Here is a 15,552-nt window from a genome sequence, read left to right as displayed (position 1 = left end):
TGCAGGGGCACTGATGGGCAGCAGGCTGGACATGAGGCAGCAGTGTGCCCAGGTGGGCAAGAAGGCCAATGGCTCCTGGCCTGGCTCAGGAATGGTGCGGCCAGCAGGAGCAGAGCTGCTGTGCCAGCACTGATCTGCCTCCAGCTCTGCACACAGACATTGCTGCTGCAGCTCAAGAGCAGGGAACAAAAGGGCATCTCTGCAGAAAACTTTGCTGGGAGATCCTTAATTTCCTTTAAAGGCACCGAGAGAGCAGCCCCTCATTGACACAGTCTGTGGCCACAGGGAAGGTGGAGAGAAACAAAAAGAGAAATGGCATAAGGAATGACATTTATTTGTGGAAAATATTAAAAAAGTAAAACAAATAAAAAGAACCCCCAATATGAAACAACAAGTATCAAAGATGACTTTTATTACAAGTGATTTGCAGAAATTGACAAGCAGTTTAATGTTCCTGAAAGCATCCATTCATCACTCTCCACACTGCAGCATTGAGCTCCTGGTTCCTCAGGCTGTAGATGAGGGGGTTCAGGGCTGGAGGCACCACCGAGTACAGAACTGACAGGGCCAGATCACGGGATGCAGATGACATTGAAAGTGGCTTAAGGTAAGTAAAAAACGAGGTGCTGATGAACAGAGAAACCATGGCCAGGTGAGGGAGGCAGATGGAAAAGGCTTTGTGCCGTCCCTGCTCAGAGGGGATCCTCAGCACAGCCCTGAAGATCTGCACATAGGAGAAAACAATGAACACAAAACAGCCAAATAAGAGAAAAGCAGTCCCCATAAGAGGCCCGAATTCCCTAATGTAAGAGTGTGAGCAGGAAAGCTTGAGGATCTGTGGGATTTCACAGAAGAACTGGCCCAGGGCATTGCCATGGCACAGGGGCAGGGAAAATGTATTGGCTGTGAGCAGCAGAGCATTGAGAAAGGCACTGGCCCAGGCAGCTGCTGCCATGTGGGCACAAGCTCTGCTGCCCAGGAGGGTCCCGTAGTGCAGGGGTTTGCAGATGGACACGTAGCGGTCATAACACATGATCATCAGAATATAAAATTCTGCTGAGATGAAGAACACAAAGAAAAAGAGCTGTGCAGCACATCCTGAGTAGGAGATGTCCCTGGTGTGCCAGAGGGAATTGTGCATGGCTTTGGGCACAGTGGTGCAGATGCAGCCCAGGTCGCTGAGGGCCAGGTTGAGCAGGAAGAAGAACATGGGCATGTGCAGGTGGTGGCTGCAGGCTACGGCGCTGATGATGAGGCCGTTGGCCAGGAGGGCAGCCAGGGAGATGCCCAGCAAGAGGCAGAAGTGCAGGAGCTGCAGCTGCCGCGTGTCTGCCAATGCCAGCAGGAGGAAGTGGCTGATGGAGCTGCTGTTGGACATTTGCTGTGCCTTGGCATGGGGATATGTAAAAAAAGTACTCGTGGAATACTTGGGTTTGGAGAGGACTTTAAATAGCCTAACACAGCCTGGGGGCACTTTCCTCCCTCTGCCTGCCCAGGGCTCTGCTGCCTGGAGCTGTCCCTGCCAGCAGCTGCTTCCCTGTGCCCAGGGCTGGGCCCTGCCAGTGCTGCCAGAGCCCAGCCCAGCCCTGGGGGCTCAGCTCAGCCCTGCAGACCCCTCCCAGCTCTGGCACTGCCCAGGGGCAGCTCTGGCTCTGCAGGCTCTGATGGCACCATCAGAGCAAAGAGACACTGATGCTGCCTGTGAGGGGCCCTATGGTATTTCTGTCACTGCCTGGTTTATTAACATCCGAGATAAATATTATTTATCTTTCTCATCTGAACTGAGAGATTAATATCTCGGTGCAATTTCCCATCCTGGCAACCCAGAGCGGTAGATTAAAAAAGCAGGATTTTCCCTTTTATGCAGCCCCTGCCTTGCTGTGCTCCCTGTATAATCTCCTTGGAAATGTTCTGCAGATTTATGTAATGCTGGGAGCAGTCCTGAACAATGCAGCATCCTCCCCACTCAATGAGAACACTTCCAAGCCTGACCAGCTGTCTCCTCCCACCCAGATCCTGTCCCCCAGTGCTGGGAGCAGCTGCCATAGCTGGCTGAGAGCTGTCCCTGGCAGGCAGCAGAGTCCCTGTCCCAGCACAGCGCCCTGGGCTGCAGGACCCTGCTCTGCAGGACAGCCCTGGGCACCCCTGACTGCTCTGCACAAGAGACAATCAGAGAATGTACTCACAGGGTCTGTAGGCATTGGGATGTTCCAGCTTTAGGAGATGGCTCCAGGAGCTGCAGCTGCTTTCTCCTGCAGCCAGAGGTTCCTGTGCCAAGGGCTGGCAGTGATTCTGCCCCAGGCACTTCTCAGCACCTTCCCAGCCCTGACTGATTGAAGCTCTCTGTGCCTCTGTGCTGTGCCCGGGGTGGCTGCAGGCAGTGCCCCAGCCCTGCTGGGCTGGCAGAAGTGCTGCTCATAAAGAAAAATGCGCTTTTGAATCTCTGCTTGGTTACCAGGAGCTGCCTCTGTGCCAGGAGCCCAGCCCAGCTCAGCAGCACAAACACAGCACAAGGACTTTAATGAGCCTCTGGGGCTTTGTGCTTAGGCCCTGAACATCAGTCCCTGAGAGGGAGCTGAAGAAACCTCTCCAGAACTCCAAGGCAGAATCCAACTCCAAAGTTTCTTGGACATTTAATGGGTCCCACTGAGGGACACAACTAAGAAAGTGTCCCCAGGCCCCAGGCAGAGCAGAGAACTGGAGGCAGTGATGACAGGTGGGGACAAAGAGAAGCCAAGTCTTGGTGCCCTGGGGCACAGCAGGGTCTGTGCCACCAAGGGCTGTGAGGAGACACCTTGTCCTGAGGCCCTGGGGCCTCCTGGCACAGCCCCAGCCAGGCTGGGCACTGTCAGCCCCTTGTCCTGCCCTCAGCATCCCCCGCTAGCCCACATCCCAGTGGCCTCAAGGATCTGCTGGAAGGAGTCCCTGGGGAGCCTTGCTCAGGAATGGCCCTGGGGGCTCCTGAATGCTCCCTGTAGGGACTGCAGGTTTTTCAAAGAACTTTGGGTTTGGCTTTTGCCTTGGAGTCTCTGAGAGGTTTGTGCAATCATGGCCTCCAATTTTCTATAGTATTTATTCCCTGTAGAGGTTTTCTCAGTAACAACACTCAGTGGGGCTCATTAATACTACAGAGTACTCCAGTTATTTTAAGGTACTTGGTGTTTCCCTTTTGATACACACTGTGTGAGAGGTTTTGCAATCATGGCCCTAGTTATCTGCTTTAATGAGTCCCTGGAGAGCTTTGTCCTGACACTCAGTTTGGCTCATTAATGCCTTGAGATACTCAAGGCTTTTAAGGTACTTTATGGATTTAAGAATACTTTTAGGTACTTTTAAGGAATTTCCTTCCTTAAAGTGTGTCCTAGAGTGTCTGAGTGGTTTTTGTGCCATCCTGGCCTCCAATTCTGTTTTCCAAGGTGTCCATGAAGATCCTGTGTTGGGTATCTTCCCCCTTTCTGTTTTACAACAAAGATGGAACTGAAAGAATTTTGTAAGACTTTCTAAAAGCATTCAAACAAACATGGAACAATTAACAATACAGCAACAACCACTAAGAGAATTAATACTCCTGTTTTAGGTAGACATCCAACCCTTTAATCCCTTGGATTGGAAGTGTTTATTGAACCAGTCTTTGTTTTCCACTTGAAGCTTCTTGAACCCTTCCTTCAGTACCTGAATGCTCTTGTGGATTTTCTCGCTGTGGATGGAGAGGTTCATGCAACACATGCCCTCAGAGTCTACACAGCCATGCCCATGTGCCCAGAGTAAAAACTCTATCACTGTTCTGCAAGGTGGCATGTCTGATGGTCTCTATGTCTGAGAGCAGGCCACTCATTGTGAGGGAGGTAGCATTGGTTTGCTTACTTAACAGGCACCCAAGATGGTCTAATGGTCCTAAAGCTTTAGCTGCAGCCACCCAAAGTATTTCAAATTGAGGATGCTACCATCTGATACCTGGATTAAAGCTTTCAAAGCCATCTCTTTGATATCATTCAATACTTCTCTGGCGATACCTACTGCTTGATCATCTGGTAGGCTGTGTTGTCCTTCTCCAGCTAGATGGTTGATTGTCCATTCCGCCCTTGCCTCATTGTTAGCATAGTCATTGCTATTAGCATAATAAACACTTCCATCCCTCTTCCCACCGGGTGTATTCTGTAAATGACCACAACATAATATATGTTAAATCATAGGTGGTTGAGAAATGTGCTGTAAACATGGCCCTCATTAGGTCATTAAAGCAAGGTAAGTTCTTCCTATGGTCTTTAGATACAAAGATCCTTGATTTCCCTGCACACCAGTGGATGATAGCTGGGATTCTGCCCCTTTTTTTTCAAAACATACAGGGCAATGAGGAATTTTGAGGCTATTTGCCAGTCTCCTTCCTCCATGGAGGCATGGTCCAGGGTGGGGAGGGAATGATTGACAGTGAGGGCAGGACCCGCAGTTGTGGGGGTGGAGTCTGGAGCTTTTTTCAGGGCAGAGGCAAAAGTTGTGGCAGCAGGAAGTGGAGGAACCAAGATGGAGGGAGGGTGGTCAGGCTCCTGAGCCATATTTTGGCTCGTTCTGTCTTGAGTCTCCAGGGCATGATGCTCCAAGACAGCATGGCCATTGCCATCTTGGACCATCATTAAAGGTTTGAGAAAGGCAGGTTTGAGGGGAGTTCCCGAGTTAGGAGTTACCAACGGATTGAGTTTTCAACACACTGCTTTCTGGTCAGGTGTGGTGTAGACGATGGTGAGCACGCAGGGTGCAATGGGGTCTCTTTTGATCAAAAATTGTACAGTTTAACTCCCACTGAGTACCCAAAATTTAGTGGTATGGATTTCATCAGCAGAGGCATCTGGAAAATTGTTAATGACCCACCTCATGATTGATTTTAATTTGTTCTTTGAAAATATTTTGTCATGATCAGTGAGAATTAAAGCATCCATTTATGCTCCTTTCTACTTTGGACATCTGGCTGCCCATTTTTCTCTTTCTCTGCCTAATGGGGAAGAGCCACTGGAACACTCCAAATTAATTATGGGACATGGGTGCATACTGTAAAAACACAGTGACTAAATGGGCAATGAACGTCTTGCATTTCCACAAACCCACCTGCAATCATATGCAGGTGAAACCGTCATTGTCCCTGCTGATCCTGGCCAAGGTCCCTTGAAGCAACGATGAATCTGCTGAGCCTGGCACAATCCAAAATCCCAGGGAGCTCTGACCTATCCATCAGCTAACCCCAGCTGACATGACTGACACAGGGAGCCCTGAATGTCATGGTGCCTGTTCGGGCGCCAAATGTCCCAAAGAGGGTGGCTGCAATAAACCTCTCTGGTTCCCTGACTTCAGAGCAAGGGTGGCAAAAATGAAATGGAGCAGGATCAATGGGGTTGTTTAAAAGGAACTTTAATAACAGGGTGAAAAACAATAAACATGGAGAAGTCCAACACAGTACAAGGGGCAGGATCCTAAAACCTGAGTCAAGGAGGAAGCAACAACATAGCTACTTGGGGCTTGAAAACTAGTACAATAACATGTAGAAGAAATAAGTAACCAATAAACCAATAGGGGAGTAGAACTTGGCAACTTATCATAACAACACTAAAGGCTTAGGGGGGACTTCTCAAGCTCACCCTAAGTTAAAAGAAGGACTCCTAGGACTTGAAACTCATGCCCAGTTCTTCTGGGGTAAAATCTGGCTGACTCTGAGTTACAGCTGGGACAACTCTCACATTGGTGATTTACAATGGTCCCTTGGGACCATCCAGCCCAACAGAGCCACAATGATGTCCTTGGTTCCACAAGGCTCTACAGTGTCACAATGTCCCTTGGATCCATGGTGCTCTGCAGTGTCACAATGGCCCTTTCATTTCACAAGGCTCCCAAATGTCACATTGGTCTCCATAGGAAGCAAACCACGGAGCCCCCATGTTTCAGAAGCTGATGAGTGGAAACCACCAGAGGCCAAGGCAAGACTGACCTGTCTGTCCTGGCAGGTTTGCTTTGAGCAACCCTTGGATATTTGAAATTATGAATGCGGAGTCCTAATTTCAGACATTTGTGCCTGGAGAAGAGGAATGTTTTTCTTCCATAAAAAGAAAAGCACAGAGCCCTTTCCAGTGTGTGGAGAACAGGTGAGTGCTGCCCCTCAGGAGTCAAAGACCAGTCAGACCTGTCTGTCCCGGCAACTTTTGTCTGGCAACAATCCTTAGATACTCAGAAATTTGGATTTTGGCCATGGATGCAAGGAAAAGATGGACAGTTCTTTTCCATAAAAAGAAAACCCCAGAGCCCCAGTGTTTCAGGGGCAGATGGGAGTGGCCTTCCACATTCCAAGGTCAGCCAGACCTGTCAGGTGATCCCTGGGAGGCCAAGGCAGCCACACCTGCTTCACGTTCCCTTTTCTCCACAGGGAGCAAGTAGCTGCTGGCAGTGTCATAGCAGCTTCTTGCTTCCATGGGGCCTTGCAATGTCACAGTGGTTTTCTTGCTTCCATGATGTCCCATGGTGCCATAACAGCCCCTTGATTACACAAGTCCTTAAGGATCTTAATGGTCTCCGTGGTTCCACAAGGCCCCACAGTGCCATAATGATTTATTGTTTCCATGAAGCCTCACTGTGTCCAATGGCCCCTTGGTTCCATTGGGGCCCAGTAGTGCAACAATGATGTCCTTGTTTCTACAAATTCCCATAGTATCAGAATGGCCCCATGCTTCCATGAGGCCCTGCAGGGTCACAATGTTCCTTTGGTTCCGTAGGGCCCCATAGTGTCACAGTGGTCTCCATGATTCCGTGGGGCCTTGCAATGCCACAATGCTCTCCAAGGATCCACAGTGCCTCGCAGGATCACAATGGCCCTTTGGCTCCATGAGGCCCTGAAATGCAACAATGGTCTCTTGGCTCCACAAAGCCCTGCTGCTTCACACTGGGCCCTTGGGACCATGTGGTCCAACAGAGCCACAAAGATGTTCTTGGTTCCACAAGGTCCCACAGTGTCACAATGGCCCCTTGGGTCCATGGTACCCTGCAGGGTCACAATGTTCCCCTTGGTTCCACAAGTTCCTACAGTGTAACAGGCTCCACAAGGGCCTGCATTGTCACCATGGCTCATTGGTTCCACAATGCTCCGCAGTGTCACAATGGTCTCTATAGAAAGGGAAAAAGTGAGCCCAAGTGGTACAAAGGCAAATGAGAGGGAGTCACCAGAGGTCAGATCTAGCCAGACTTGACTGTATGGGCAGGTTTTGTCTGGGAGTAACCCTTGGGTATAGAGAATTTTAGACGCAGAACCCCAATTTTGGCCATGGGTGCCTAGACAAGAAAGAAAGTTCTTTCCCATACAAATATAAGCACATGTGCTTCACGGTCAGATGAGAAGTGGCCCTTGACTTGTCAAATTCAGGGAGACCTGTCAGACAGCCCCCAGGAAGCCAAACCAGGCAGACCTGTTCCATGTTCCATTGACTTCATGGGTCCTCACACTGTCACAATGGTCTCCTTGATCCCATGAGGTCTGGCAATGTCACAATGGCTTCTTGGTTTCATCAGCCCCAACAGTCACAAGGGTCCATTGGGCCCACACTGCCCCACTGTGGAACAATGGCTTCTTGTTTCTATTTTAAATCAATCACAATCAAACCACAGTTTGATCATTGATCCTTGCTTCCATAGGGCCCATGATTTGCACAATGGTCTCCTTGATTCCATGATTCCTGGATTCCACAGTCTCACCATAGTCTCTTTGGACCTGCATTGTCACAACTGACCCATGGTTCCATGAGGTTCCGCAGTGTCATCATGGTTGCTGTCAGAGGCTGGATGAGATCGATGTCCCGAGACACCTTGGGATGCTCTGAATGCCCTGTGGGGCCAGGGTTGGGTCAGGCCTTGGTTTGTGGTGGGACAGAGCCCTGCCCCCAGCCCTGGCCTGGCAGAGCTGTCAATCACACAGCAGGGGGTGATGTTATCCCAGCTCTGATTAGCTTAGCTGCTAATCAGTCAATCACACACTGGCAGCTGGTGCTACCCTAGCTCATATTGGACAAGCAACTGGCAGTCCCACCCCAGGGGCGGGGCCATGAAGGCCCAGGGGGTTAAAAGCCAGACCATGAGGCCAGACTATGATCTGGGTCCTGCCTTCTCTTGGGGTTCCTCCCTTGGGGATGCTGGAACCTGAGCAGTTGGTACCTATGTGTGTGTCTTTCTCTGGATCTTCTGTCTTTCTGTTGTTCTCTATTCCTTCTCCTTCTAATCCTACTCACCTGGAACATTTTTGGTAACTTCACATGTTAAGGGTTAAAGGTTTTTAGGTTAAATGTGTGGGAATCCAGGGCACAGAGAATATTTTTCTGTCTGCTCTGAGGGGTCCTGACCCCCAGAGAAACACTGCCTTTAACCTTCCCTCATGGAGAGGACTTCCAGGACTTTGAGACAGATTAGAATTTACCAAAGTGTGAAATAAATTAAAAGGTTGTATACCATGTCCCTTGGGTGAGAAATTTATGTTTTGGGATTTTTAAGGGTCATCTAGATAGGAAGCAAAATGGAGGAATTTGGGTGTAGTCCCTTTCATCTTCTTCATCTACTCCATTTTCTGCAGTGCTGGTGGCACAGGGTGATTGGTCAAGAAAAGCACAGTGCAGAGATTATGTGGACAGTCAAGGGATGAGTTATTGGTCGATAAGGAGAGATAATATATGTTTTAAGAGTTAATTGGTAACTTTTAAAGACCTTGAAACCAAATATTTTGGGGCCATTTTGAGGTGTTTTTCTAGCATGCTGAGCCTGATGTGGACAGCAATGCAAAACTTGAGATAATATAAAAATAAACTAGAAGCTGAAGACCAAAAAGGTCCTCTGCATCTCCTTTTATCTGGCACTGAACTGCTCCAGGAAGGTTTCCCCCATCCAGGCAGCCCCCAGAATGGCCCAAGGTAAAACAAACATCAATAACTGGTACCCTGACAATATTTATAATAAGTTGGTTTTTCCATAAAGTTGTTTACTGAAGGGTGTTGCTTTAATTGGCCAATCACGTGAAATCTGTTGATTAAATGACCAATGAGGTCCACCTGTAGCAAAGCAAGGTGTAAAAGAAGAGGACTGAAAAACAGGTGGCTTTTAGCCCTTAGATGTCTGATCTGAGTCTGTGTCATCTCTGATTCAACGGTGACATTTGGGGATCTATGGAGGTTATTGGGAATCCTTCCTGCACCCTGTGACCCAACAGGAGCTTCTCTAATAAATTTTGCCTGAAGGTCTCACTGTGCCCATGACAGGAACCCCTGTGAGTGTCTGGGACATCCCGGCTCTTTGGCAGCCTGGGGATTCCTGGGATGTCACCGTGGAGCCCCCGTGAGTGTCTGTGACAGATCGGTGCCTTTGCAGCCCAAGGTCCCCTGGGATGTCACCATGGAATGGCTGTGACTGCCTCTGACCACAGGGGACTTTACCATCCTCAGAAAGCCCTGGGAGGCCTCCATGGAGCCCCTGTGTCTACCTGTGACATTCCAGCTCTTGAACAGCCTGGAGACTCTTGGAAAGTCCCCATGGAACCCCTCTGAGGGCCTGTGACAAATCTGACCCTTAGCAGGCAACCATCACCAGGACCTTATTGCTATACTCAGTTTCCATGGCAACCGTCACCAGCCCCATGTTGCTATGGTCAGTCCCTTGGCAGCTCCATGGAGACCCCATGCCAGGGGTGGTTGCCATGGACACCAGCTCAGGCCTGCAGCCAGAGCCCGTTGCCATGGTAACCATTTGCCCGATCCCCAGGCTCATGGGATCCCAGAACCACAGAACTGGCTGAGCTGGGATGGACCCATCAGGATCCTCCAGTCCAACTGCTGGCCCTGCACAGGACACCCCAACAATGCCAGCCTGGGCCTGGCAGCGCTGGCCAAACGCTGCTGCAGCAGAGAGCCCTGGAGCTGGGACCCTTCCCTGGGGAGCCTGGGCAAGGTCCCAGCAGCCTCTGGGAAAAAACCTTTTCCTGACATCCAACCTGAGCCTGCCCCAACTCAGCTGCAGCTGTTCCCTCCACTCCTGTCCCTGGGCACCAGAGGGAAGAGGTTCCCACAGCCCCAGCCAGGGACCCGCTCCCAAGGCTGTTGCCATGGCCACCAGGGCTGGGACCAGCTGGGATGCTTGGTTTCCATGGGCCGGGGTTCAGGAATGGGATACCCCAATTTCCTGCTCCTGCTAAAACCGCGCTGCCCTCCTGCCTCCCATGGAAAGCACAAAAGGCAAAGATCCCGGGCTGGGATAAGAATAATTTATTGGGAACAGCAACAAGATAAGGAAGTAACAGAAGCAGAAACAATACTGATAAGAGATAAGAAAAAGGGAAAACTACAACACAACTGCCTGGCTCTTCCTGGCCACAATTTCCCCCTGCCTGGAAAGGACACCCTTCTCCTCAGGGAGAGAGAGGGTCCCTTTCCTGACCCTGGCAATGTTCTGAGGTGAGACTGAATGTAATGACAGGGCCGTGGCCAGATCCTCATGTTCTTCAATCCCACATCAGATCATTGGCAGGGGCAGGAAAAGGGACAGCTGTCTTCCCAGAATGGATCACAGGGAAAATGGATCACCAGGGCTCTTCCCAAAATGGGTCCTCCAATGGCAGATGAAACTGGAGCTGGGCATGAAGTCCTTCTGGAGTCAGGGCTCTCGCAGGGCTTCCCTTACTGGTGCCTCTGCTTGTACATGGTCAAGTCAGAGTTCTGGGTGAAGCTCTTCCCACACTGGGAACACTCGTAGGGCCTCTCCCCAGTGTGGATGAGCCGGCGCCTGATGAGGGTGAAGTTGTGCTTGAAGCCCTTCCCACAGTCAGGGCAGTGGAACGGCCTCTCCTCAGTGTGACTCCACTCATGCAGACGGAGATTTGAGCTGGTCTGAAACCTCTTCCCACACAGGGGACACTCGTAGGGCCTCTCCCCAGTGTGGATGCGCTGGTGGATGATGAGGTGGGAGATGCGCTTGAAGCCCTTCCCACAGTCAGGGTAGCAGAAGGGCCTCTCATCCATGTGAATCCGCTGGTGCCTGAGGAGATCGGAGCTGATCCGAAACCTCTTCTGACACTGGGGACACTCATAGGGCCTCTTCCCTGTGTGAATGCGTTGGTGGGTCACAAGGGTGGATCTGTAGCTGCAGCCCATCCCACATTCCCCACACTCGTAGGCCCATTCCCTGGTGTGGATCATCTGGTGGCTGCTCTGCCTGAAGCTCTTCCCTCACTCCAAGCACTTGTGGGACTTCTCCCCATCATGAAGCTGCTCCTGGGCCATCAGCTCTGACCTCTGGCAGGAGCTCTGTCCACCTTCCTGGCCCAGGGTGGATCTTTCCTCGGAGCACCCTGGGCTGGGGTTGGAGCCCCTCCTCCTGTGGAATCTCTGGGAATTTTCCTCTCCATTCGATTCTTGTGCCATGGAGCCTCTCAAAACAGCTGCTTCCATGAGGTTCTGCCATGGGGTTTTATCCTCTCTGGTCTTCATCCTCAGTTCCTTCCCTGGGGGAGGAAGGACAAGGAGAGGATGAGATTTGCCTCCATGCCAGAGGGAAGGGGAAGGAGATCCCTCCAGTGCATCCCCAGCAAGACGGGGTTGGCACCGGGGCTGTCCTGCAGCTGGGGGCCGTGCTGGGCTGGGAGCTGGAGCAGGAGAGAGGGGGAAAGGGGCACTGACTTCCTCCTCATTTGCCTGAGTGTCCTGGGGCATTGTGTCAGCTTGAAAAGACAGGTGTCTGCTAAGGAAGGCGGGAGACATCCTTGAAATGGAAAATGTTAATCCCTTCCCTTGGAATTATAATTTTCAAAGTAAGGGGCTGTCAAGCGAAATCTGTGGGAGGAGGAATAACAATTCTTCGGTAGGAAAATTAAAAATACAAGTGAAATAGTATTAAAAATCTACTTGCAGTGTCAGAATACAACCTGAAACCCTGTGGGTCAGAGTGTTGGTAGCACTCCTGTTAAAGGGTGGCTGCAGTGCTCCTGGAGTGACAGAGGTGGTTTTGTTAGAGCAGCGATCCTGCAGCAGGATGGAGTTTTCCTCTGAAGGTCCAGTGGTGGTGTAGATCAGCCTGGTCTTCCTTTGGGATCCAGTGGAGCTGAAAGCTGCTCTTCTGGGTATCCTGTGGGAGAAGGCTGACTGTGTTGTTCATATCCTCAGATTATATCCAGGTAGGAATGTTTGGCTCCTCCCTCTGGGTGGAGTTTCTCACAATGGGATGTGATGTAATTCTTATCAGTGACACTCAATGGCCCATTACCAGAGGATATCTCCCTGGAGGGAGGATTCCTTGTGTAAGAGATAAAGTAAACTGCTCAATTAACAAATGATAATTGCCCCACCTTTAACAGATGGTAATTGAACACACACTCAGCTAAACCTGAGACACTGTTCCAGCCTTGGAAGGCAGGATTTGGTACCAGGACTTGTTAGGGAATGCAACCCTGACTGAAGGCAGAGATAGAATCTCCAGAGCCTGCAGCCAGAAATGCAAAGTTGTGTGATAATCATTTCAACATCTTCTCTTTTGGAATTATTTACTAATGATTATTTGCTTTGCCTATCTAATATTTTTGTAAATTTTTGAAAACTTGCATTATCTAAATTAGCCGGTTCCTTAATTTAAGTTGGTGTCTGTGTCTTTGGTGCTGGCCCTGCCCACCAGTGAAACAGGGCCTCATCCTGCCTAAGTGTTACCTGGGGAGACAAAAGCGCTCACTCCAAAATTCCCCCCTTCCTCCTTGTTCCCCCCATTTCATACACTGATCATGATGTGCTCTGGTCTGGGGTATCCCTGGGGTCATCTGGGGTCACCTGTCCGGGCTCTGTCCCCTCGCAACCTCCCCCACACCCTCAGCCCCGCCCCAGCATGGCTGGACAAGGGGCAGGACAGGCCTTGGCTCAGTGCGAGCTCAGCAATAACAAAACCATCTCTGTGTGCTCAGCCCTGTGCTCAGCACCCGGCCCCAGCATTTCCTCTGCTCCCACCCCGGACCCCCCCTTTCCCACCTTTCTGCCCCACGGCCCCCATAGCACCAGCTGACAATAAAGCAATTCTACGTCAATTCCAAGTTTCATTGGTTCCTGCACAGCTCCAGCTCAGTTGCTGGCAGGTTCCAATAAAAGAAAAGTGCAAATTCAGCCCAATACAGATATTATTAAAAGGAAGGGGAAGCTCTGTGGAGCTGTCACAAAGGTGACAGAGATGAAGAGAATAATGATTCTCACATTTTCCAAGGAACTTAAGCCTGGGAATTCAGTAGTTAATTGGGAATTTAGCTACTGGAGCTGGGCTTCTTGTAGGACTTTCAGCAGCCCCTTGTGTTCCTCACCATGGGGTGAATGAACCTTGTCAGTCTTGCTGGTATCATTTGCTCCCTTTCCTCCAGTGATTTTAACAAACTTTTCCAGCAAGGACAACAAAATATTTCCTTTCTACTGGCCACCCACAACAGCCATTTTTCTCATTAGTTCTCTCGTAGGTCGCTCAGAGGAAGCTGCGTCCAAGTTTCAAGAGAGAACCACAACCTCCTCAGAGGAGGGAACCATGATGTTGTCAAAGGCACACAGAGAACAGCGCCTAAACACACTGTGCCAAAATAATGTTGCAATCTGGTTAAGAAGATTGTTAGAGAGATGCCTCTGCACCAATTAATGTGCTAACAAGACGAAATCCATCGTGGATTTTATTGAACAATAAATGTGAGGTAGAGAGAGTGTTGGAAAGAAAGAGAAAAGGAGGAGAGCAAGGGAGTGACAGGGACAGAGACCTCCCTGGGGCAGGGCCAAGTGTGACATTGTCCCCTGTGTGTGCAGCCTTCCTGGGGTGGGGGTTTTACACCTGAGCCAGTTTGGGTAAGGGGGGTGGTGTTCACCCCCTGAGCAGGGATTACCCCACTGTTTCAGGTTGTAATGCAAGATGTAACCAAATGCATGTTTTCAATACCCATCTTCATCAACTGCTATAAACAGGTGGGGCAATGTTCTTTATCTCTTCCATGATTCAGCCCTGATAACGGCCTCCAGGGGAGATATCTTCTGTTAATGGGCCATTAAGTGTCACTGCAGGACTGATAAAATTCCATCATCCCATTGTGGGATGCTCTGCCCATGTGGAGGATCCAAGCATTCCTACCTGGATTTAAGCTGAGGCTTTCAACACCAGGAGTACCTTGCCTACTGGATTCCCAGAGGACAAGAGCTCCATAACCACCACTGGACCTTCAGGGGAAGATCAGACCCTTCTGCAGGATCACTGCTCTGACAGAATCACATTCATTACTCCAACAGGACTGCAGCCACCATTAAATGTGACTGCTGCCACCACCCTGACCAACAGGGTGTCAGGTTATATCCTGACTCTCTCAGTTTAAGGCAGTGTTTCTGTATCATTGCCTTGATCTAAATTTTCTTATTAAATTGAAAATCTGGTTTAGACCCTCCCCAGGTTTGCCTTAAAACCAGTATAAAAGACAACGTGCGCACCACTTGTTTTCTTCCCTAAAAAGGATTTCCTATTTCCAAACCTTGACTCAATGAAGGAGGAGGCTGTGAGGAAGAGGAAAGAGCCCTGGGATACCCAGGCAGGTGAGAAGGAAATCAGTGCCCTTTTCCCCCTCTCTCCTGCTCCAGCTCTCAGCCCAGCACAGCCCCTGGCTGCAGGACAACCCCGGTGCCAACCCCATCTGGCTGGAGATGCACTGGAGGGATCTCCTTCCCCTTCCCTCTGGCATGGAGGCAAATCCCATCTTCTCCTTGTCCTTCCTCCCCCAGGGAAGGAACTGAGGATGGAGACCAGGGAGGAAAAATCTCCATGGAAAAACCTTGTGAAAGAGGCCATTTTGAACGACTCTAGTGCACAGGAATCCAACAGGGAAGAAAAACCTCAGACATCCCACATGAGAAGGGTGCTTCACCCCAGCCCAGGGTGCTCTGAGGAAGAACGACCTACCCTGTACAAGGAAGGTGGACAGAGCTTCAGCCAGAGCTCAGAGCTGATGGCCCAGGAGCAGCTTCATGATGGGGAGAAGTCCCACAAGTGCTTGGAGTGTGGGAAGAGCTTCAGCGGAGCAGCATCCTGATCAGCCACCAGATGATTCACACAGGGGAATGGCCATACGAGTGTGGGGAGTGTGGGAAGGGCTTCAGCTACAGACCCACCCTTGTGACCCACCAACGCATCCACACGGGAGAGAAGCCCTACGAGTGTCCCGAGTGCCAGAAGAGGTTTCAGAGCAGCTCTCACCTCCTCCGCCACCACCGAATTCACACAGATGTGAGGCCCTTCCACTGCCCCGACTGTGGGAAGGGCTTCAAGCGCAGCTCCCGCCTCATCATCCACCAGCACATCCACACTGGAGAGAGGCCCTACTGTTGTGGTGTGTTGCAATGTCCTGTTTTACCTTCTCCCTTCCCCCTCGCCCCTCGCTGAGTGTGCCCTGTCAATTAGGCTAACATACCAGCAAGGCGTCGTGTGATTGGTCCCTCAGGCCTGGGGGACATTGGCCCGTATAGGTGTCCCTAGTCCCTTGAGACCCTGCCCCTTCAC

General features: G+C 50.5%; 1 protein-coding gene across 1 annotated transcript; it reads right to left on the bottom strand.

Moving 5' to 3' along the window:
- Positions 1-445: 445 nt before the first annotated feature.
- LOC141727799 (olfactory receptor 14A16-like) lies at positions 446-1,378 on the bottom strand. Its single transcript, XM_074534087.1, has one exon. It carries the CDS (start codon positions 1,376-1,378, stop codon positions 446-448), a length of 933 nt encoding a protein of 310 aa, XP_074390188.1.
- Positions 1,379-15,552: the final 14,174 nt, after the last annotated feature.

The sequence above is a fragment of the Zonotrichia albicollis genome, unplaced genomic scaffold (assembly GCF_047830755.1).
Source record: "Zonotrichia albicollis isolate bZonAlb1 unplaced genomic scaffold, bZonAlb1.hap1 Scaffold_254, whole genome shotgun sequence".
Taxonomy (NCBI): Eukaryota; Metazoa; Chordata; class Aves; order Passeriformes; family Passerellidae; genus Zonotrichia; species Zonotrichia albicollis.
The sequence above is the reverse complement of the archived record's forward strand: the minus strand, read 5'-3'. Positions and strand labels throughout refer to the sequence as shown.